The sequence below is a fragment of the Mytilus trossulus genome, chromosome 1 (genome assembly GCF_036588685.1).
Source record: "Mytilus trossulus isolate FHL-02 chromosome 1, PNRI_Mtr1.1.1.hap1, whole genome shotgun sequence".
NCBI lineage: Eukaryota > Metazoa > Mollusca > Bivalvia > Mytilida > Mytilidae > Mytilus > Mytilus trossulus.
In genome coordinates, this window is record NC_086373.1 from 48,483,907 (window position 1) to 48,509,658 (window position 25,752).

Consider the following 25,752-nt stretch of genomic DNA (forward strand, 5'->3'; position numbering starts at 1 on the left):
ACGGTTATCAGCAAATAAAAGTAACGATACTTTCCTTTATTATAAACAACACGGTGTTGTTCTCAAATTAAAGAGGCACTAGCTGTCAAATTCGTGTTCACTGAGTTTAATCAAACTATCATATTTGATTTATAACAGTGTAAGTAGTACGCCAGACGTTTCGTCTACATACGACTCATCAGTGACGCTCATATCAAAATATTTATAAGCCAAACAAGTAAAAGGTAGAAGAGCATGCATTGAGGATCCAAAATTACAAAAAGTTGTGCAAAATACGGCGAAGGTAATCTATGCATGTGATAAAAAGCTCTTAGTTTTTCGAAAGTTTTGTAAACACAAAATTTATAAAATTGACCATATTATTGATATTCATATCAACACTTAAACGCTTAAGTGTTGACTACTGGGCCGTTGATACCCTCGGGGACGAAACGTCCATAAACATTTATCCAAACTATAAAAAGTCTAAGATACATATAAAAACTTATTAAATGATATGAGCAAAATACGGATCAATCAGCATGTGAAATACTTAAAACGTTTCACTGTCGAAATTAATCAAGAGTTAATATTGATTTTCGAACAGAGCAAATACAAAAAAAAACACAAAAAAACAGAGCCAATACGAAAAAAGCCGTATTGACACATGGGCTAGTACGGGACGTTCATTCCAGTTTCAATTTTCTTACGCCATTACTTAACTTTGGTGGCATTCGGCAGTGGCGGATTCAGAGGGGGGCGTAGAGGGCGTACGGAATTTCTCGCTACATTGAAGATCTGTTCGTGACCTTCTGCTGTTGTTTTTTCTATGGTCGGGTTGTTGTCTCTTTGACACATTCTCAATTTCCATTCTCAATTTTAGTATAAGCTCTAGAAAAATTTCAAGTCTCAGGTACGAAACCATTTGATTTGAGGAGGCATTCTGAGATATTTGAGAGAGAAAAAATTGACTCTGATTCTTGCCTAAAACAAAAATTCTGGCCGTATCTGGATTGAAAACAATATTCTTATCCACTTTTTTGCTATTAAAAACGAAAATTTCCAACAAAATTATTAAGCATGAAATGAACATGATCAATAAAAACGAACGTAGCTTTTTTGTGGCCGGGGTTTGCATGTCTTACTGGAATGTCTGTTTCACCGGACTGATATATATTGCATACTTTTTCAAGACCAGACTGTAACCTGCCTACTGGGTGTGACCTTTATGTCTCCATTTGTGGACCGTCATTCTAACTTCGTTGTCATTTCAGACACTTTCGTTATCTTTTGTGGACTTGGAACCCCTCACTTCGGTTCTCTATGTTATGTTGGGTGAAACATATCAATCAAACATTTGGATAAAAACTGCTTGTTTGTCTTTTTTAACTCGTGTCGGTCGTATTGTAAATTGAGTCGAATTTCCATGTCTATTTTTTACTGACAAGTCCTACATCAAATATATCAGTACATAGCTTTGGATTTATACTATCATTTTTTGATAGACAATTAATAGGGAGAATACAGCATAAAAAATGTCCAATCCTTACACTTTACAGCAACTATAAAATATACATGCCCCAAGCACTTATTTTATGTTTTTTAGCCCAAAAAGGGTCCCAAAAATTTTTCGCCTCGCTCCGCTCTGCGAATTTTTAAATCTTCGACCCCCATTTCCAAAATCCTGGATCCGCCCCTGATTCGTTATGCATGAAAACATTTGTTTTTAAATATTTGAAAAAAATAAAATCATAGAAAAGACAGGGCAAATGATGTGCAATGTTTTTAACGTCTTTTTAAAAAGTCTTGAAACGGGAAAAACAGGGCCAATATCGAAAAAAGCCGTATTGGCCCATAAGCTAATACGGGACGGGACGTTCACTTCTCTTTTTTTATTTTCTTAAAATCATTTAATAAAAGTGATATGAACGTTAATTGTCTGTTTCTGTATTGGCCCTGTTATAGATTCTCGATCAGCTGTATTAGCCATCGACTCTTTGAGTCTCGGGTTCAATACAGCTAACCTCGAATATATACCAGGGCTAATACAGAAACATCCACTTAATAACACTATAATATAGATACCCAAAATAGCTGAAAGTCCCTGATATACGCTGGTATTTGTACAATGATATTGTTTTTCTTAGACAATGAAAAGAGAACTGGGTGAAGGGTACCTTTATTCGGTGGTGATGATACACAGCAATAAAAGGTATATATATAAAAAAAAAAAAATCAGATATTTTTCTGGCAAACGCGAGACGCAAACTCAAATGTATAACAAAGGGTCTGGATTGGGGGAAATGATGGGGAGGGGGAGGGGTCCTTTATTTCTGTCTTCTGTATTCTGTAATTTTTTCAGGCCATTTCCTCTTTTTCTTTATACTTTTTGCTTATTATTCTCTATTCTTTATATTTTAGCAGCTATTATGCTCTGTTTTGTATTTTGTTGGTCCATTTTTCTCTATTCTTTATTTATCTTGTCCATTTTTCATTATTCTGTTAACCCTGAAGAACACTCTCGTATCGTAGAGATATCATCTAATCCATTGTAAATGCATTATTATAATGCCTGATACGTTTATAAGAACCATAACTATAAGTCGGGTGCAGGTATGCGTCTAAAACCAAGTGACAGTCAAACATAATTTCCTGTGTTTCCAAAGTAGAGGATATGTTATAAATACGTTTTTTAAAGTAGATATCGAAAACCAGCAATGTCATAGGCACGGTCAATGCAGTACAAGTAACAACTTTCCGGGATCGATCTATCCACATTTATACAGATTTCATGTATGCAGTTTGAGGTTGATATGAGTTTAAAAAAGTTCTATTCTCCACTGTTACAGTTCAGGGAATGTTTTTGTTTTTAATTTTATCTCATTTCAAAATTTGTTTTAAAACAAAAAACACTTGGTTTGTTTTTAATTAATTGTTGAATTTCGAATTAAAGCGTTGATTATCTCTTATTATTATGAGAGTATAATACTCATATACGCGTATGGTCATGACCATACGCGTATGGTCCAAATACTCATATGGTCCGGAACATATACAAACAGTCTATTTCTCATATATATACTTCCACTCTCAATTTTATTTAATAATAGTGCTATCAAGTTTAACCACGATTGATGAGAAGATGATATACTTCCGGAAGTTGAAGTACTACAAGTGGTTCAATTTATACGGAAATATTTAGCGTTCAATATGTATATGAATAACATCCTTATTGCAGAAAACAAAATAAAGTTGTATTAAAAACTGTCGGAACATGTATTTTAAACCATTTTGCTGAGTGCAGTTTGGACGTAAATCTTTTTAAAAGTGATGCTTTCATTTTGTTTGCCCCATTATGTAAACGGCGTTTTGTTTTACTATTAATAATACTGTATATATTTCTAACAACTACCAAAACAAAACAAAATATTGTCAGATTTACTTTCAACTGCTATAAGTTTTTGTTGGCGTCTTCGTCATATATATGTGTATGATGTTTTTTTAATCAGCTTTGCTGTATGTCAATGATGCATGTTTACACAGTTTGGGCGTCTGAATTCAAACTATTGTCACATTAACCTAGTATGTCTGTTTTGGTTTCTCACCCAATTTGTCAATATACCGGCACCATAAACTGGCATACCAGTGACAGGCTTAGCTATATAAACCAGGTTTAACCCATCATTTTCTTTGAAAGATATCATGACAAAGTCAGAAATAGGATGGTTGTTCTTTAGCAAACAATTTTCAGTCTTTTCAAGTAAGGCAGTATTGAGATGCTCAATTTGAAATCGAAGTTTAATATAATACTAGTTGTATTTAAAAGTTTATTTTTTTTATAGTTCCCGATGTAGGAAATTAAAAGAAAGGCTCGTGACGCATGGCACTTATCGGGTGCTGTTTTTTTTTTTTACTTGTACTGGTATCTACAAAGTGAATGTAATCGTTTAACTCATCGATCTAGTTATAATACATAATATATTTACTTTCATTAATTCAGTCTAGTAACACAACTTTTGTAATCGTAATATGAGACGAAATTTAACCTGAAATTCCAACGTACCATCTTTCCAATGTGAAAACAATTAACTTTCAATTTCAAAACAAAAACTTGAACGCAAATTTGGTATTAGCTGTTTTTCACTAAAAACATGGCAATTCTGAGTAAGAGGAAAGATTCATCAGCTCGAAATCAGAAAAGTATGTCCGGGTATGGTATCATTTGAGGAATAAGAGTGTCGGTTTGTACAAAAATTGATCCCCTCCCCCTTTTCACTTGTTTTCGTCATAAAATGGGTTGAGGATGAATTTCCTGAAGTTGAAGTAATACAAGTGGTTTAAATTACCAGGAAATATTATTTGTTCAATATGTGTAAAGATAATATCCAAATTGCAGAAAAGAAACGTAAGTTTTAATTTGATTTTTCTAATTTACTATTAAGATCGTGTATTTCAATCTTTTTCAATTTGCATTTTCTTTCTTTCTTTCTTTACACTTCTAATTTTGTTTTACCATGGTGATACGTTGATATCGTGAGACTGTGAACAAGCAACTGGTTCAGAATTATTAAATTATGTGTTGATACATGTATAAAATTATCATTAATAATTGAATTTAAATGTTCGTATATGACAAAAAGTATAGAATTAGAAAAATCAAGATAAATGCAGTTTCAGAATTATTTTTTGCAGCTCTCTAAAAAAAGTTTTAATCGAGATCCAAAATTAGAAAACTATGAAAATTGTGCAACAAGATATTCTTTCAAGTGAGCTACACTGGCTGCTGCTAAGGACAACAAGTGTGAGGAATGAATATTAACGTTTTATTAACGTTTAAGAGTTATAATTGGTGAAATTGAAATCATCCCTTCGTAAATTTTACGGACGCCATTGTGGAATAATTAGTTATCAAAGGTACCAGAATTATAATTTAGTACGCCAGATGCGCGTTTCGTCTACATAAGACTAATCAGTGACGCTCATATCAAAATATTTATAAAGCCAAACAGGTACCGTTTCACAAATGATATCGGAAACAGGTATACCGTTCAACAAATGATATCGGATATGTTTCCTACGTCGTAACTACAATCCCCTTCCCTTTCATGAATGTGACCTACCGGATTAGAATATTTACCGCATTTGTTATAACATAAGCAACACGACGGGTGTCACATGTGGAGCAGGATCTGCTTACCCTTCCCGAGCACTGAAATCATCCCTAGTTTTTTGCGAGGTTCGTGTTGCTTATTCGTAAGATTTTTATGTTGTGTCATTTGTCATGTGTTCAATTGTTTGTCTGTCTGTTTGTCCTCTTTCATTTTTATCCAGGCGTTGTCAGTTTCTTTTCGATTTATGAGTTTGACTGTCCCTCTGGTATCTTTCGTCCCTCTTTTATCTCATCAACTTAAAAATATTACATTGAAAATATTTATTTTTATAATTCAGTTTTGGTATACAATTTGTGTAATCCATCTGTTACAAGAAATTTCATTTGGAATTGCTGTGTATCTCCTAAGTTTGTCGATAAGAATCAATTTTACTTCAAACTGTCAAAGTAACCACTTTAAAGTTGTGTATCTTGTGTGCAATTATTGTTCATTTAAAATTTACTCAGTTAGCAAGGAAAAACGGAAATTGTTCAAAATTACTGCTGCTAGCTTGGTCTGATTTTCCAAGAATACGTTAAAAAAATATGTAGAAAAGTTATTGAAAGGAGTTTATTAATTTATAAACACTCGCGAAACTATTTAAATTTTTGGAGCGAGAGACCGAGTCATCGGATCAACAAAATCTATAAATAAGTAATCTTTATCACCGAAGTTTAAGATAAAAATATTCCGCAAATAAGGAAAAAAATCATAAAAAAACTATTACTTACAGAACTAGAAAGTTGATTTAAAAAGAAACAACACCCACAGATTCTTCCGCCTCATTTGTACACTTATACATATCATTTAGCCTTTTGATTTTTTTTTGGATTCGAGCTCACTGATGAGTCTTTTGTAGACGAAACGTGCGTCTGGCGTAAATACAAATTATCAATTTGACCCACCTTTGTAGCAATATAATAACTTCACCTGCATATGGGATACAAATTTTCAAACTTAATCGGAATTCAAGAGCTTGCAGTTGCTCCTCAAACTTTGTAAAACTTTACCAGTGTCTGAGCAAAGAGTTGATGAAACAGGGATATGTAAAACAAATAAATGTCGTTCTTTAAAAAAAAACAAGTTCATTAGTAGGAACCAAAACATTTTTAATGAATATTCCGTATAACCTTCATTAATAAAACACGATGGTCTTTTAAGTACAGACTATTGGTCCTGCTGTTGTTTATTTTCTAATAATGTGTTATAATACTTTTTCATATGTTTTTTTGGAAATCGTCAATTTCAAGTTTCAAGTTTAGCTGTTGTACATGAAAAGACATATAAAAGAATACTCTATATAAGAAAAGTCTACATAAGAAAATGCTTGTATTATGTCAGGAATATGCCAGTTGTTATCCATTCATTTGATGTGTCTAAGCGTTTGATGCTGATGAGGGATTTTCTGTTTCGAATTTTCCTCGAAGTTTGTATTTTAGTGGTTTTGCTTTCTACACTTTGAGAGACTTCATTTCATGTTGATAAACCCCAACTCCTTGAAAACATATTTAATTTTTTTTCATCAATTGCCTTTTCAAGTATATGGAATTGTCCGTTTTAAAATTAAAAAAGATATACATCTTTGGAGGTTGACATGGTGATCTTAAATAAAAGAAAACTTAACATATAAATCTGGAATCATAATGATATTGAAATACTGAATAAAATCTATGATACTTTAAACGAAATATATACATAACGTTTTAAAATTGTCCGTTTATAAATTCTAAATTATAGGCAAAGGTCTCAAATCATTATTGACATTCATGTCGACACAGAAGTGTTGACTACTGGGCTGGTGATACCCTCGGGACGAAACGTCCACCAGCAGTGGCTTCGACAAGGTTGTGTAAATAGTTATGAAAGGTGCCAGGATTATAATTTAGTACGCCATACGCGCGTTTCGTCTACACAAGGCTCATCAGTTACACTCATATCAAACTATTCATAAAGCCAAACAAGTACAAAGTTGAAGAGCATTGAGTATCCAAAATTCCAAAAAGTTCTGCCAAATACGGCTAAGGTAATATGTGCCTTGGATAAGAACATCCTTAGTTTATATGAAAAACTCAAAGTTTTGTAAACAGGATTTTTTTTAAATGACCACACTATTGATATTCATGTCAACACAGAAGTGTTGACTACTGGGCTGGTGATACCTTCGGGGACAAAACTTCCACCAGCAGTGGCCTTGATCCAGTGGTGTAAATAGTTATCAAACGTTCCAGGATTATGATTTTAGTACGCCAGACGCGCGTTTCGTCTACACAAGACTCATCAGTGACGCTCATATCAAAATATATATAAGGCATAACAAGTACTAAGTTGAAAAGCATTGAGGATCCAAAATTCCAAAAAGTGGTGCCAAAAACGGCTAAGGTATCTATGCCATGGATAAGAAAATCCTTCGTCTTTCGAAAAAATCACGTTATATATTATTTTTATTAACAGTTTGGTCATATCAAAGAGAAAGATAACAGAGGGGAATTTAATTCATAGATCAAAAAGACAAAGGCAACACAAAACCACCAACAACTTGGGCTAATATTGATATTGATATGTTTTGGTTCACATACGTCTATCGTTGAAAATATTCGGCTTAATAGTTCCTGATGATATTAATCTATAAAAGTGCTTCGAATGCATGAAATTTCTAAAGTGTTGTTTTTATTATTTAACTTCAGATGTATATCCGATTGGCAGTTTTTCATTTGGTATCAGTAATACTCACAACAACTGCTTTCTACCAGAAGTACACTGTACAGAGAAAATATGAGCCACTATCCAAAATTATTATGAATGAAGAAAGTAGAAGTTTATATGTAGGAGGAAACAACACTCTTCTTCACTTTGACTCTGACCTTACACTAAAGAAACAAGATATCATAGGCCCTGTCAACGATAGTAAACAATGTAATCCTTTTGACAACTCTTGTATCTTCATGAGATACAGAACAGTCAATAACCATATTAGTATATTAAAGTCATTCCGAAACTCCCTGATCGTGTGTGGAACAGCGCTCCAAGGAATATGTTACATGTACAATGCCGCTTATATAAATATCAGAAATCCATTTGGTGAGGATAAGAAGAATTATCTTGGAAGTAAAAATTCATCTGTCATGCTCATCACAAAGGACACAGATGGTACTGATATGTTTTTCATTGGTCAAAGCTTCGACGGCAGAAAAACAGACTTCTTTTCCAATATGTTTGCAACATTTGACATTTCCAAATCTAATAAGAATTGGAACTTTGATCATTATGCCGTTAACACTTTTCTCTCCGTATGTGAAACAAAGCGTGAACACTTTAAAATAAAGTTTTTACATTCTTTTGAAGCTTCAGATTTTATTTTTCATGTTTTCATTCGATCAATTAACGACTCAGGAACCATTTCATATGAAACGAGGATATCAAAATTATGCAAGGAAAGCATGACTTACAGTTCTTATGAAGAAATGCCGATTTCCTGTAAAACTCCAACGAAGTATGACATCGGAATAGCAGCCCATTACGACGTCGGGCGTAAAAAGCTATATATGACGTTTGGTGTGAGTGCATACAATGTTGACAGGATTCAAGCCGACAGTACTCAAGGTTCAGTTATTTGTGTCTTCCAAATTGATGAAATTAAGGCAAAGTTTGATCGTGAGGTGTTATCGAAATGTTTTGCAAATACGCCATCAGGGGGGACACCATCATGGCATTGCCAATCCACCACATGCGCATCTGCTTCTGCTTATGTAAGTTTTATTATAATGTTTTTACTTATCTTGTTATCTGACAAGAACATAGACAGAATAAAGTTTTAAGTTTTATTGTTAACTTTTCTTACCTTTTATATAAAATTTTCTCGTTGCCATTAATTTGTTTCATTTAGTGTTACGTCAATCAGAACATTTTTTAGTGCAGTTATTCAAATGGTATTATATAAAATACAATTGGTATCTTATATTTTATTACCGTATGAATGACACATGCCATTGCATGCCTGTGGCAGGTACTTTGACTATGATCTTAATTGTAAATTACCAATTTTCAAGCCGATGGTTAGCGGTTTTCTACGGCTACCTCTAGTGAGAACAGATATAAGCCGTAATGACAAAGTCAAGAGCCCTGAAGTTGGGTTAAGACACTAAAAAATCCTGCAAATGATAGTAGATTGTATACAGAAATCGTAGTTTTACAAGAAAATTTAACCAATACAAAAGGAAAATATTTTTTTTGTAGATTAATTCTTTACCTTTTGTAAGACGATATGGCACATACACTTCATTTACACAGGAATTAACATTTGCAGAACATTATTGCTTAAAGTCACATTTCAGACTACACTTAATATAATATGTACATATTTTAAAATTGTTTGCTTTCTAGCCTTATTACCTGTAATGTTTGCCAAAATAAACGAGTTTTTGTACGACATATTTTTCACAGGTAAACCACACAGAGGCGACATCTTTTAATCTATGCAAACAAATTATGGTTAAAAGAGAAAACGGTTCCCAATTTCCTTTTAAAGTGCCAGCCATAATGTTTATACCTTTATTCTATCATATTGTCATATTGAAAACCCTTTTACACTATTTGTATTATTAAAACATTTTTGAAATTGTATTCGTACTTTTCCTGCTGCAAATGTTTCTACCTGTCCTAAGTCATTGGCACTCATACCACATCTTCCTATGTTTAGTAACTTACCTGAAATGATTAATACATTTTTAAGGAGTTTATCAGAGCTTTACATGTTTTAAACTTTCTTTCACAGGAGGAACACAAAACGGTAACATCTTCATTTCACATTACTAACTACTTCTAACAAAAGATGTATACAATCAATAGTAGCATCTAGCTTTAGCATGGATACAGTTATTTTTTAATAACATTGAAATTTCAGTGTAGTACTTTATATAGTTTTATTATTTTAAAAGTACTGACATCGTTTTAAAATATTTCTGACATTTTAAAATTACAAGAAGCACTACTTATTGATGCATTATTTAACATTTTCCAGAAAGTTATATCTACATGCCCAAAATATGATGCGCAAAATTGATTATTGTATTTCATGAATGTAGAAATATTTAAGAACTAGGGTAAATAAAATGTGTATTAAGCATTTTTGAATAAATAGGGGTCTAACATTAGTTTAGAAATTAATATTTAAAAAACATAAATGTTTCAAAGAAATTGAACATGACTTTATGTCAGAGATCTGCAATAAAGTTACCGAATACGAAAAAAAAATAAAAATCATAAAAATAATGACCTCAGTGGAAAATTCAAAACGGCAAAATCAAATGATGAACACATTAAACGAATGGACAATAACTGTCATATTCCTGACTTGGTACAGGAATTAAAATTTTTTTTATGGAATGTTTGAAATTTATATGTAAAATCTTTATGAGCATAAAATAATTTATTAGCCCTTAACTTATTTGAGATCGTTGTGTATTGCATAATATTTATATAGCAAGTAAAATAAAAAAAGATGCAAAAATATTGTCACTTAGACAAAAAACAAAACGACTAAAACATAAAAAAGAAGCTATTAACATTCCATACAGACAAAGAGAATTAACTCGTATCATCCAAGTTCGATTTTGCCTAAATGTTTATTTCTTGCAAGTTTAGGGTGCTTTTCAGAGAACAAAAATAGGTCACGTTAAAAGAATATAACTGCAACGTTCTTAATTTATCTTGGTAAAAATATATTGAGAATTTACAACTTTCACGTTTTAGTTTCGATCCATTAAAACAAGTACAGTACAAAGAGGAATAGTATTACAAACAAAACACGTCTATATACTTACACTTTGATTATATCCCAGGCGACACGTTCCAGATCAGCAATAAAAGCTTTAAAAAAGGGACGAAAGATACCAAAGAGGGACAGTCAAACTCATAAATCGAAAATAAACTGACAACGTCATTGCTAAAAATGAAAAGACAAACATACAAACAATAGAACATATAACACAACATAGAAAACTAAAGAATAAACAACACGAACCCCACCAAAAACTAGGGGGGATCTCAGGTGCTCCGGAAGGGTAAGCAGATCCTGCTCCACATGTAGCACCCATCGTGTTGCTTATGTGATAACAAATTCGGTTTATGGTCTAATTCGGTAAGCTACATTCATGAAAGGGAAGGGAATTGTAGTTACGACGTAAGGAACATATCCGATATCATTTGTGAAACGGTTATTCCATAACGGTCAGACAACTCGTGATGGCGTCCGTAAAATTTACGAAGGGATGAATTCAACTTCACCATTTGGAACTCTTGGTTTAATAGCTTCTTTGTGAGCAGCAACCCTCTATCAAGAAAATCATGATAGGAAATGCAAGCACGGGAATATCGTATCAATTGGGAGATATATACCCCGTATGCAGGTGCTGCTGGATGTTGCTACTTAGAAATGGAAAGTTCACAATTGGAAAGCTGAAATCATCTCTTTTGTCGATAAGTTTTGTTTTCAACTGACCCTTATTGTCAATTTCTAGATGTAAGTCAAGATATGAGACTTAACTGTATCTGTAGTATCCTTTATCTCTAGTTCGATGGGATAGATGCGTTCCATATAGTCACCAAATTTTGAATTATTTAGTGAAAGAACATCATCTATATAGCGGAAAGTAGAGTTAAAGGATATCGTTAACTTCTTATCTTTCTTCCTAAGAAGTTCCTACATCAAGTCAGCCTAATAATAATGAAGAAACAAGTGGGCAAGTAGAGGAGCACAATTTGTTCCCATTGGAATGCCGACAGTCTATTGAAAAACACGTCATCTGAACGTAACAAATATGTTGTCAATCAAGAAATCAAGCATCTTGATAAAATCAGTTTCAGAGAATTTTTTGGTTTGAATCAGAGTGATCTTTTACAAAGTAGGATTTATCTCTCCGTAAGACAAGATACTAGTTTCTACGTTGGCCATTCTGTTTTATGAAGCAAAGCAATACCAACTCTTTCAATTTGTCTTTTAGTTTGGAATGTGGAATACCAGTTGAAAGAGTAGAAATGTCAAATGTTTTAATACTGTTACAAGATGAAAGAGAGTTAGATTGTATGTACTCTAAAAGATTTTTGGAATTTTTAAATATCCACATCTGATTCACACCTCCTCTAGAATAGGCAGTTTCACAATAACTTTGAAGCCCGTCTCTTTGATTGCTGATAGAATAGATATAAATAATTTAGAAACAGGTTTCGTGGAGCACTTGGAAGACTCAGCAATATACCGTTGTTTGTAAACACACTTATGTAGTTTATGTATCCAATATAGTGATGGAAGATCCAGTTCTTCATCTTTGGTTGAAATTCCAAAGGAACATAGAACATACCTATGATTATCCAGGATTTCCTCTTTGGTAAGTGTCGTGAGGGTATATGTTGAATTTCCAAGTGAATTGTTAATACCTATATCGTTTATCAAGCAGTTAATGTAATAAGTTTTACACACAAACACTATGTTGTTTAGGGCAGTATCTGCGGGGACAACAACATTTTGTTATGGAGGTAGGATAAGTATTTTGCAACATTTGGGTCTTTAAAGATTGACGTAGCATGGGCATTAATAGACCCATTCATTATTTTAATTCTGATTTGTATCAACTCCTCCCTGCCTTAACCCATTCGGAAAGAGGGCCTACGTCTTCATTCTAAGGTGCTCCTAACATATGCATTTTCTTTTTTCGAAACACTTTTAATGTACATGAAATGAATAATTAGTTGACAATTAAGTAGGTTGACATCGGATTCAGACTCGTTTAAACTGATATGTGAAATTCATATTGCTTTTGGTCTGTTAATTCCATATTGGGTAGACGCAAAGTGTAGGTGTAAGACCTCGCTGCATTGTTGCACGAATCCTAAGTATGGAACCGCTATCATTTGATACGCTGATGTGTTTTTAAAGTTTAGTTTATGTGTATGTTTCGGAGTTGACGTCTATTTCTCTGAACTAGTAAACACTACATTAATGTAGCTTGATGAAGCCCGCCTCCTGGGTGCGGAATTTTCTCGCTGCATTGAAGAACCATTAATGGCATTGTGCTGTTTTCTGTTGCTTTAACGGATTTGTGTCTCTTTGAAACATTATCCGTTCCCATTCTCTATTCTGAAGTTATAAAATATTTCATAACATTCTTTTCCTTTTTAGCAACTGTTATATAAAAACAATACAATTTGTAGGGTTCTTTAATATCATCATGTTCCCAGCGAAAAATGGAATTTGGAACCGAGGCTCATGGTGAAGGTTTCAGTAAAACAGCAGTTTATCAGATCTCTGGTGAACTTTTGACCTCTGTTCTGCCATTTGGAAATAGTTCTGCAGACATTATTCTTGCTGGAAGTAATACTGGATTTTTAAGAAAGGTACATAACTATAAGTTAAACATAACAATGCAAAATTAAATTCGGTAGCCATTTTTAAACTAACCAGAAAAATTTCGAAGATGTATAAATTAAATCTAAATATTTCAAAGTAACTCATTTGCTATCAAACTATTATTGATATTATTGTTTCTGTCAGAAAAGATACCGATACAGTAATAACTCAAAAATATGAAGTTTTCAAAAGCTCTATTCTTATATTGTGCAGTTTTTTTTTTCTTTCCGAAAGCATGATTATTGTGAAATTTCGTGCGTTGAGCTAGGAGAAACAACCAAAACGTTCTGTTCTTTTTAGCGACTAAACAATTGTGTTGTATTTTTATTGGGGGCGTTGGTGCAAAGCAAAAAGCCAGACGCGCATTACAGCTACTCAAAACTCATGAGTGACAATCAAAAAGTCAAAAGTTCGCAAAATTAATAAGGACGGTAAAGAGCAACTAATATTTCAAAATGCAGCTTATACTATATATATATATATATATATATATATATGGTGGATACGCTTAAATCACGTAGATCTTTCGATTGATTATATTTTGAACAAGCCAATGCATATGATTTTTGTGCATCATTTCAGAATAAATTGTTACTTTTATGTACGATTAACGTCCGACCGAAAATGAACAAATATTACTTGAAAATATTTGTATTGATATCTGTTGAATGTTGTTTAATTGAAAGTTTTATTCTGATAATGTTTTTCCAAAGATACTGGTAACACAGAATAAAGCGTACGTTACATTTGACGTAAGTGGTGACAGAAATATTCCAGTTGCTAATGAAATGGTTCTAGATACACACAGTGACCTCTACCTATTGACAGGACACAAGGTGACTATCATGAGTACAGTTTCATACATTATTTCACTTCATTTGTAGAAACATTTCAATATAGAAATGACAAGTAAGTTTCCCCAAAAGTGAAGATAACATGATAGTAAAAAATAGAACACTGAAGAATTCTGTACATTCGCAGCTTTTTTTCTGCATTTACCTTCATCAGGAACGCTGGATTAGATGTCTTTCAATTTTTTTCTCCATTTTAAGAAACTAATGCGGAATTTTTGAAGTTCAACAAAATCTTGCTTCAGAAAGAACACTGTTTCTGTCTGTTTATCTGATGTGAAGGTTATTTGGGTAAAATAACACTGATTAAAAATACCAACGAATATATATACCACAGTGAGAACATCTCGCAGGTTAAGGATATTGCAAGTTTCAATGTACTTTTTCAATATATTCCTACGGGGTAAATGAATTTTGGCATCACTTATGGGTTTTGTTTTCCAAGTGGGTCAGGGTCTCGAAAGTTTGAAAAGTTGTGATTATTAGAAATTTGGATACGTAATATTTCTTTCTATTTTACAACAATGAAATACAAAAATCTTTGAGGTGACATCTATCTAGATTTGTTAACTGTATAGACAAAATGTATTGTTGAATCACAGGGTTTTGGGTAATGTTCTTGTTACTTTACAATAATTTTGTGTGAAATTGTTTTGTGGAATGTAATTTTTCAGTTTGATATTTTTTCCGATTGGTGATTAAATTATCTGTATTTATTCTACTCATGGTCTTTGATATCATTAGTTTCATTTTCTGATTTTTTTTATACAGAAAATTAAAGAATTTATAACAAATTTTACATAAAACAGTGTCAACTATATACACATTTATAAAAGCAACGCTATGTACATATTTAGATACTTAACATATGTTGCATTTTCCATATGAAAAACATCTGATTTTATGCGTATGGTTTCATATGCTTGGTTTATTTTCGTTAGCAAAAACAAATAAAAAATTGAAATATATAATTAGGAGGCCGACGTAGATATTTTTGAACAAACAAAGTATAGAATAAAAAGTTAAATGAGACAAAAAGCAACGACAGAATTATTATTGGATTTTAGGGAATATAAAATCCAATGTTAGATAGTCGACATTTAAGAAGTGCTTGCACTGTATTCACATCAAAGGTCATACATATTACTTTAAACATTAAGAGTTCATAATTCAGTACGAGAGTTGACGGCTATATTTATTTTATTTGGGTTTTTTAAAATGCGTTAGAGTTCTGTTTTATAGATCACAAAACTGTCGATGACGTCATGTGAAATACATCAGACATGTGGTGAATGTGTAACCAGTCATGATCCACTTGGATGCGGGTGGTGTTTCGATCACTGTTCTACACGAACGAAGTGCCAATACAATATGTGGCACACTCAATCTTGTCCGCCATTTGTTCAAGGTGTAAGTGATGAAATAAATTAGTAATAATCCCTCATATATTTTACCGCAGTTAGCTTGGTGCAGTATTTTCATTTCAACGTTCGATGCCCGTTTGATTCAGACAAAATTTGCTTGAATACAATTCTACTGTTAACTTCTTCCTATTCAGTAACCACTGCACATTTCAATAATAAATAATTAGTAACTATAGTGGTCAAGTTATTGTACCAGAATTAAGTACGACTATCAGGTAACCTCCTGCCGGTATATTACCTTGCCAAATATCATGCTAGATATAAAAAGAATCCCAAGTGGGTCGGCACTGTCTGTTTTTGAATGATATATTACGATAGGTTTATCTAATTATTCATGAAATGACCATTACACTGAGATCCCAAAACATCTGAAGCAAACTTGAATTTTGGCGATTTAATCTATAGATTATGTAGAAACTTTGTTTTGTTTTGTATTCTAATTCCTGCAAACATTTAATAATATTAATATTGTGTATCAATTCATAATCAACATAACATTATTAAACGAATATGAAAATACAAAAATCAAAGAAATATCGCCCTTATAACTGTTTCTAAGTGATATGATAGTATATAAAATATGTTCAATGTTTGTTTTGCTAATCTTCTTTTTATTTCGCAATGTTATAAACATTTTCCCACACTATTCAAACACTGGACCGTATTGATCTTGATAATGCTAGTATTATAGTTGTGATATTGGTAATTTTACTCCCCAGATTAACCCAGAAAATGGACCACTTGAAGGATCAACAACATTAACTATAACAGGAGAGAATTTTGGTTCAAACAAAAACACTGCTAATGTATCCATTGGAAATGAAACGTGTTTGATCAAGAAAATAAATGATACAAGGTACAAAAATATAGCACAATATGTAAAACCTCACCACATTCGGTATGCGCCTGACCCAAAATCAAAAGCCTGTTATTCAGTGTATGTTTCCGTTTATTGCTTTCTTAATCTATCGTTAGTTTTCTCTCTGGATTTTTTTTTGTTTTTCTCTTACAGACCATTAACAGCTTTCTTTTTGGTACGTGTTTTTGTCATTGTTGAAGACCATCGGTGACCTATAGGTGTTAACCTCTATGATCCTTTGTCTCTGTTGGAGAGTTGTCTCATTGTCAACCAAATCACATCTTCTAAATTTTACCGATTGTTCAATGTTGAATAGGTTTAACCTTAGTTAAGGACTGAACTTTTGAAATAACTGATATTTTCATTAATTGCATAATTCGCTTAAGAGAGGGTTTAAAGAATTTATCATGTCCGTCTATCCGTCTTTCGAACACACTTTTGGTTTCAAATCTGTAACTTTGTGATTTTTGTCGTTTTCACTTTTACTATTCCAGTAGCTGGTTATTGACATTTTCTTTCTTGGCTGTCTACACTAGGCATATTTATACTTTTCCTCTGTCTCTAAATATTGACAAAAAGAGAATTTTGAGGCAAACAAAGCGACTTTTTTTTTAAAATTACAAACAAAAGAAATTTCAAATTTTCCGAGTTACGACGAGTGGACCGTGAAATTTAACCCTTAAAAATATTAGTCAACGTTTTTGAAGTTAAAAATACAAAAGAATTGCAGTAAAAATTGTTATTTAATTATCATTTGGCAAAATAAAACATTTCTAAAACAGAACATAATAGTTTCGTTTATCAGTGTTTAGGAATACAAGATGGAATAGGGCAATACTTGATTAATCTTTAGATGTTCGTCATTCCTGATAATCTTGATAGGAAAATTAAGCTGTGCACATTTGTTTTTGTTATACTTGTTATATTGTTTCCATTTTTGTTTTACAGAATATTGTGTTTGACAAGTAGAGTAAGATTACATGTTTCTGCAGCTGTAAAAGTTAGAGTGACTAATGCGACATCCACATTCTATCGAATAAATGGTGAATCGGAACAAAGAGGCATATTATTTGAACATACAGTATGTAAGAGTATATAAGTACATGTTCATGAAAAGTATCTATAGTAATCATTCAGAAATATACCTTGATGTGATACAAGAGGTTAAGTTTTTATTGTCTTTTTTTCGGCTTTCCGTTTAACATTATATATGCAGCGTTCCTTAACTTGCGTGGTTAATTATCGCTATATCCTTTTGTCAAAATTCGAAGTCCTTAGAGTTAAATTATAAACGATAATTAACAACAACATTGCACAATTCAGAAGTTGAGCCTTAATTGTATAGTTGACGACATTAAACGATCAAAGATACTTTTAAGATACTTTTCAGTATATTCAATGTTCGAGAGATTGATTCAACCTCAGAATCAAGTACCTGTTAAAATATATACCTTGGAAAAAAAAATTGCTACACTTTTATTCAGATAAATAGAGATCAAACTGTAAGGGCTAATAAACTGTAAGGTTTCAAACACTGAAAATGATCTGAAATTTACTAATTTTGGGATAAAGATATTTGATTTGAATGATTACAAGAAAAAGGAAAAATTATAAATTTAAAAAAAAAAAAATACTTCTTAATCTTTTTTTCAGATTCATCATAAAGTTTTGCGTTGTATGCATTTTTAGCAACCTGTCTGTAATTGACGTTCATTTCTGTAGTACTTTCTCTTTTACATTATTTTCAGTCAGAAATGGAGTTGCTGAACCTTTTTTAAGTAGATATATCAGAAATACATACTTTACGTATTATATACCCGAATTCGATTTGTTTATGATAAAATTGAGAATGGAAATGGGGAATGTGTCAAAGAGATAACAACCCGACCATAGAAAAAACAACAGCAGAAGTCTAGTATGTGAATAAGAATAAAAACTTCCGAATACAACTAATCACCGGATTTGAAAACATTGATGGCCAACACGGCGGATGCAGCATAGAAGCAGGATCTGTTTACTCGGCCTTAGTACTTGTGTTTCAAATCATATTTATTTTGGTTTTTGCTATTTAAAAGATATATTTTCTAAACAATCTTACACCATACTTTAGTTATTCCAAAGGAAAACTTGATCAATTTCAATTTTCTGCAAATACTTTTTCACTTTAATTCTCTCGACAATACTTTTCAGCATTCTATTATCAAGAATATCTTTCCAATGAAGGGACCACTTTCAGGCAACACAACGCTAACTATCACGGGTGATAAGTTTGAAATTGGATCTAGCCTTTCCGTGAAAGTTGGTAAGATGAAGTGTGATATACAAACGTAAGTATGATTGCCTTTTTTTTAATTAACGAAAATATTTAGAAAAAATGACTTCGCTATGATTTTTTGATGTATCTATCAACACCACTACACAAAATTGACCTTGGATGAATCTTGGGTGTTCTTTGCTTACAGTTCATATAGCACATAACGACTTTACGTATTTATACATCCCTGGCTTTAAAGTATTTTGGGTTAAGCATTTTTGTGTAAGGAATTATGTGGAAAAAGGCACAACAGACACAGGAAAATTTCACAAATTTTATTTCATCCAAAAGCTTAAAGATATTCATAAGATATTTTAGAGGGTTTCGGTGGCCATGCGGTTTAAGTAGTTATACTACTTTCATCTCTATCCAGTCAACACTGCGGTTGTTAGTTCACTTAATAAAATTATCGCCACAATATAGCCCAAAAGTGACGCTTAAAAGTTGCACTAAAACACCTACAATCAATCAATCTATTATAAAATAGTATTGTCTTGATGGGAGTGTGTATATTATTGAATTCTTTTGATTCAAATGTATTACCTTTCATTCTTGGGTTGTAAAAATGTCTAGTTGGGTAACGCCTAGACATATTTTTAAATTCGATAGTACTTCATTTTAAAATGAAAACTCTACAAACAGATAATTATAATCTCATGTTGACATTAAATGCTCAAACGGGAAAAGATGATACGAATTATTTCAACATATGCATGTGAATTGTTTCAAATGTTTACCAACTTTGTCATAGTCTATGGTTTTGTGTTATCCGGAGAGTTATATAAAGACATCTCTAAATGTAAGTGGTATCTGACAATCGACAGATGAAACATATAATTCATGTATTTAATGTAATCTTTATTTTAGGAAAAATGACACAGAAATTGTATGCCGGACACAATCTTGTGGATCATGCCCACGAGTTTATGATGGAGGAAATCTTGAACTTTCATTGTGTAGGTACAGTGGAGATATTTTAGTAGCGATTGATGGAGCAGCATATCAGCTTTTGGAGAACAAGACATTTTGCTACATGCCAAACCCAGAGATAATTCAGCCTCTATCACGAAATAGTATTATGAAAAGGTATATCATAATAGAGTTAAGTGTTAAAGATGTACGAAAAGGGATCACTATGATCACGCGTGATAACCTTGAATACAAAAAGGGTTATTACGAAAAGTTTAAGTATTGAACGATAGAATCATAATCTTTTGCACAGACCACCGTACACAAAAAGATCTTTATCGTTCGGTAAAAATATACTAGAAACCCTTTTATCGAAATAACCTTTTACCAACTCCCATAACGTCTTCGATCATTGTAGTGATAAGATTGTAACAGAAATATTCAAGTGACAAACTTACATAATCAAAATTGAAGATATAAACAATGGAAAATTGGAAATACATTCAAAGTAAATTTTGGAGTACTCTATTTGACATATATTATTTTTGTAAGATACTTGTATCAGAAGTAATCCAGTATAAAAAGGGATATACTTTATGTAATGATAATTTGCCATTGGTAAGAAAGTTCAATTATAATTTTGATTTTGTTTAGAAAAGTGTAAATATACTTCAAAATAATATGGTCAAAGTGTGTTAAATGGTCACTCATCTGTTTTCAGTGGAGGTTTAAACATAGAAGTTCATGGAAAGTGGTTTGATTCTGTAACTTACCATGGTATAATGATAAGTGTTGGTGATTCTCAATTTAGTTCGGTAAGTTTAAAGATTGATACACTGATAAAACAATGCAGCTTTTGTCTGAGGCTGTTTGTATGTTTTATGCATTTTCTCAAACTTCAATGGTTAAAGAATATTTGCATAAAGTTATGAAGTCTTTCAATATATTTGTTTTAATTTTCATTAGTATATTGACAGGAAAATACATTTCAGTAGCCACCAATTTCCATTTTTGATAATGCCGACGAAATAAACCAATCGCAGTAAAAGAGTCCTGAAGAAATATGGTCCTCCAATTTGAAGAGCCGTTGTCATAAGTAGATTCCAAATCTTGTAACGAAACCTACAGATCATTCACACCTTTAACAAAGGAATATAAGCTTTGTTCTCTATAATTTGATCCAGATCAGCAACTTATTGACATTTCGATATTGATCGTTGTTAAATATTTACAAAGCAATAAGAACAAATCGGAAAATTGACTCATGATCAATTAAAAATATGAACCGGCCAAAAATAATTTTTTTATCAGAGTTTTTTTTCATTTAAAGCAGCTGATTGTTAGTGTTTAACCCCACATTCAACACACTTGACTTACCATTGCGGTTGGTTTTAATTGATGGATGAGTACAAACTTAGAACCTTGGCCATAAGGAGGAAACTGGCTATCCTAACTACTTATACCACTCTCTAGTCCCTGTCCTATTTAGAAGCAAACGATTTTTTTTTAAATCAAGCAGTGTGAAAAAGAGTTTTTTGTTGATATGAGACCCGTTGATGCCGATACGATCTATGCAAATCAATTGATCCTTTGAAAAAGCTTATTCTAAAAGGAAAAAATCTTAAATGTTAGTTCAATATTTGAATACTGGCTAAGTCGCTTTTAACTTTATTATTGAAGAAAAACCAAAACAATATTATTTATTAGGTATAAATAAACGAAGAACACTTTCCTGCTTCCAGTCGATCATTATACTAATACTAGATTTTTTGACTGGCAATACTCGTAGATCGGAATCATAAGGTACTGTAAATTCAGAAAATATTGCGAGGTTTTTATTATTGCGAAAAATGCGACTGAGTTGTAAACGCAATAATTTGAACTCGCATTTTAAAATATTTTATATGAATTTAACAGGACTTTTCTCAAAATCGTAAAAATTAAAATCGCATTTAAGTCTAAAATGAGAAAATCGCAATAATAAATGCACGCAATAATTTCTGAATTTACAGTATTTTATTTTTTGAAAGTCATTTTTGTATGTCTATTCTGATCTACTAAGCCAAGCTTTTTTCATACTGTTTTCAACAGTTTTTACTTGTGTTGTGCTGTATTGTGACACCACTGTACATGTTTCAGGTTAGAATAGCTGATAACATGTTTAGCGCCGTTCGAATACCTACTCCCGATGCTCTCCTTGTTTTTGCATAAAGTTTGCCCTTGGTTTTCTTCTTTTGATTTTGTCATGCCTTGTTTTTATCGCTTACTATACTATATAGAGTTTGCTGGAAGAAGGAAAAAGATATCAGAGGCACATTTAAACTCAGAAATCGCCATGGCAAAAGAGTAAAATGACAAACAGAAAGACAAAAAACACAACATAGAAATCTGAAGAATCCATCAAATACTTGGGGTGATATCAGGTGCTCTGGAAGGTTGAGCAGATCATACCCTACGCGTGGCACCCGTCGTGTTTCTCATGTTAGTTCAAATCCGGTTACCAGTTTAAATTGGTAGATCACATTCGTGAAAAGGGAACGATACTGTAGTTACGACATGAAAACATAGCCGCAATCATCTTTGAAACTGATATTCCAGAACAGTCAACCAACTCGTGACGGTGTCTTTAAAATTTACGAGGCATGATTTCAACTTCACCATTTGGAATTCTTTGTTTAAAAGCTTCCCTGTGAGCATAATTTCTGTATTAAAGAAATTACTATAAGAAATACAAAACCAGGAATATCGTATCAATTGGGAGATAAATACTCCGTATCCTTGTTTGAAGGCTATACGGTGATCCCTTGGTGTTTTTTTTTTATCGACCTTTGTTTTTTAGTGAATAATTGTATCATTGAATATGAAAAATGTATAATTTTTCATTAAACGAAATAAGTAAATGAAGCATTCTTACTCCAAAGCAGATAAGTTATGTTGAAATTCGTTGTACAAGTTGAAAACACAGAATAAATTGTGATTAAAAATCAATATTTTCATTTTTTAGTCTTGTAGAATGAAATATTCCGGATCACTATTGATTTGTTCTACTCCCAATTTGAGTCCCGAACTGAACAACTCTGCAGAAGTCATCGTTGGCCGATTGGCTGTTATGTTAGACAACAATACTGTAGCCTCAACCACATTCATGATTTATCCTGACCCAGAATTAGACTACCTAGATATTGACACTCAATTGAAAGATATTGAAATGAATGACAAACTTTTAGAACTAAAGGTAAATAAATACTCATCAAAGATACCTGTCGTAACAGTTATTACGTCAGAAACGCGGTTCGTCTTTTTAAAAAAAATAATCATTATCGTCGCTTGAATAAAATCAGTTAGAAGGACAAATCAAGAACAGAATAAGATAACCATAATTTTTTTTATTTCAAAACAATTTTGCCAAAATATGACAACAGTAATCCAGGGAAGAAATTATTCAGTATTGTGAAGGATTCAGAGTTTTGAAAATATCTATAAAAATGATAATACCATCAATATCGTTGCTTGACTATAAGTATCGAAGCTATCACCAGCTAACTAGTCAGTGGATCGTTACTAACATTAGTTAAGATATATCTTTTATTAATTTTTCGTTGATATAGATAGACGGTGTGTGATCAACTCGCTCATAGCTAATCACATAGCGTTCGTCGTCTGTCGTCATCATCTATTTTATTTTACAAAAATATTTTAATCTAAAACTAATTGTTTAATTGAGACGAAATTTTTATACAAAAGTTAACTTGGTTGGAGACATTTTTGAGGAATGTATTTACTACTTCGACTTTCTGCTAAGATTGTTAATTATTAATATTTCTAATTCGAAGCTTATGTATTGCCTTTTTTTAAAATGATAAAATGCATCTTATAATCTTTTATCAAATTTGGTTCGAATTTATGAAAACACATTGAACATTACGTTGCTACTTAATCATGCAATGATGGCAATTTGGCTCGAATTTATGAAAACACATGGAATATTACGTTACTACTAAATCATGCCAAGACGGCAATATTAAATCAGGCGATTGATATAAGTCAGATACATCAGTATGATATTTTTTTCAGGGGCAATATCTGAATTCGGCAGCTAGAGAAGAAGATTATATTATAGAAATAAACGGATCACGTTGTCCTGTGATTGAACTCCATCAAATGTATTTGATTTGTAATCTTTCTAACATAGTTCACATTAAAGATGTCCCACTTCCTGTTGAGGTAAATATATTTTATTAAAAATCATAACTAGAATTGTGATTGTGAAGTAAAGAGTGACATGTCATGAAAAAACAAAAGTTATGAATTTGCTTTTGAAAGTATTTTTTCTTATGTTTTTGTCTGGTATCTTGGTAAGGTGGTATCTTGTAGAACGGATATCTGTACAAAATACTGTGTGGATGAAAGCAACTTTGTATTACGGTACAACTCTCATCAATTAATAACACGCTTTTTAAAACAACATGAAAAACAATTTAAAAGTAAAGACGGGCAGTTGTTATTCCGTTATTTACATCTCAACCGTATTGGGTACCGGAACTTTTGATATATCAAATCGGGTACGTCATATATATAAGAAACAGTAAACATTTGCCCTCTTTTTTTCTCTTATTTTTTTTAAAGATTATTCATATATTTTTGTACTATTCAAGATTATCACATTAAAGGTGTTCATATAAAACCTAAATTACTATATATAATATGTTCTAAATAGTTTGATATTAACGCCTGTGCGTAGGAACTTTAATATGTAGGATCTTTAATGTGCACTACTTTCCATTACTAGTATGTTCTTTTACTGGGCAAACTTTAATGGTGTTACATCTTACAAAGTCTACAAATTACTCTGCTTAAATCAGTGTTAGGAACAGTCTCAAACTTACACTAAGGTTAAAGTGTTTTGTTCTATGTTTAAAGCCTAGCAGTGACTCTTAGCAATACAAGTGTTTATTTCGGACATGGATGGATACTCTATATCCTTTGTTTTTCTACAAGTTAAGGATACGACAAATAAAAAATTATTCCAAAATTTTAAACAAAATAAATAAGTTAGAATATTTTACATTGCAATATATTTTACAATGAGAATGTTTTCTTTTTTTCTTGCTAAATTCACGTTAGGAGCAGTGAAGTTGATAAAAGTGTGACATAAGCATCATCTTTCTTTAGTTCTCTTATAAACCTAATATAATTATCGATAAATTTTTAACCAAACGTGTATTTGGTTTTCAGGTATCTGTAGGTCTTAACTGGAAGTCGCATTTAGGGTACTTGAAGTTTTGCCATGTAGAATTACGTCGGAACCAATTACATGTTCAACTTGCTGCAATATGTTTAGGCACTTTTACTGTTATGATTTTATGTCTTATTTGCGTCATGCGCAAGAAACACTTAGGAGTGTTTCGAAAGAAGACAATAGAAGAGTTTTCTGTTGCTTATCTCAACAACACAGAAACAGGAGGCCTCATGGATCCGCCATATGATACAGGTAATGTTGTTATTATTTAAAACATACTAGTTATTGCTAATTAAATATAAAATAAATCATTGGTTTTATCATATCGCAAATGTTATGTAATTGATAACGATTATATAACTATAGGTGGGTATACTATAAACGTAGAGACTGTCATTACCCCCAGCTGTCAGTACGGATCTTAATATGACACATGAAGATTACTAACATTATTCACCATTGTTTAGTAATCATAAAGCTACTACTCTTCTGCTATATTCTTATGTGGTTTGCACGGGTCCAACTTAAATAAACTTTCTATTCATTGATATGTAATCGAACCTTTGTGTAAACTGTTCAACAATCCAAATAGTACATTGAAGCAAAATTTACCATCAAGAGCGAAA

At 32.1% G+C, this 25,752-nt stretch overlaps 1 protein-coding gene across 1 annotated transcript in view; it reads left to right on the plus strand.

Annotated features, from left to right (window-relative positions):
* Positions 1-4,284: 4,284 nt before the first annotated feature.
* The window catches only part of LOC134726240 (hepatocyte growth factor receptor-like), a 31,297-nt gene continuing 9,829 nt past the window's right edge, over positions 4,285-25,752 (plus strand). Inside the window, exons 1-14 of the mRNA XM_063590644.1 lie at positions 4,285-4,384; positions 7,814-8,875; positions 9,901-9,915; positions 13,335-13,517; positions 14,244-14,366; positions 15,624-15,791; positions 16,525-16,661; positions 17,613-17,745; positions 18,855-18,991; positions 19,846-20,064; positions 20,609-20,702; positions 22,892-23,122; positions 23,962-24,111; positions 25,123-25,378. Of these exons, the coding sequence (XP_063446714.1) occupies positions 7,814-8,875; positions 9,901-9,915; positions 13,335-13,517; positions 14,244-14,366; positions 15,624-15,791; positions 16,525-16,661; positions 17,613-17,745; positions 18,855-18,991; positions 19,846-20,064; positions 20,609-20,702; positions 22,892-23,122; positions 23,962-24,111; positions 25,123-25,378 (2,908 nt within the window). The 5' untranslated portion in view covers positions 4,285-4,384. The remainder of the gene's footprint in view (positions 4,385-7,813; positions 8,876-9,900; positions 9,916-13,334; positions 13,518-14,243; positions 14,367-15,623; positions 15,792-16,524; positions 16,662-17,612; positions 17,746-18,854; positions 18,992-19,845; positions 20,065-20,608; positions 20,703-22,891; positions 23,123-23,961; positions 24,112-25,122; positions 25,379-25,752) is intronic.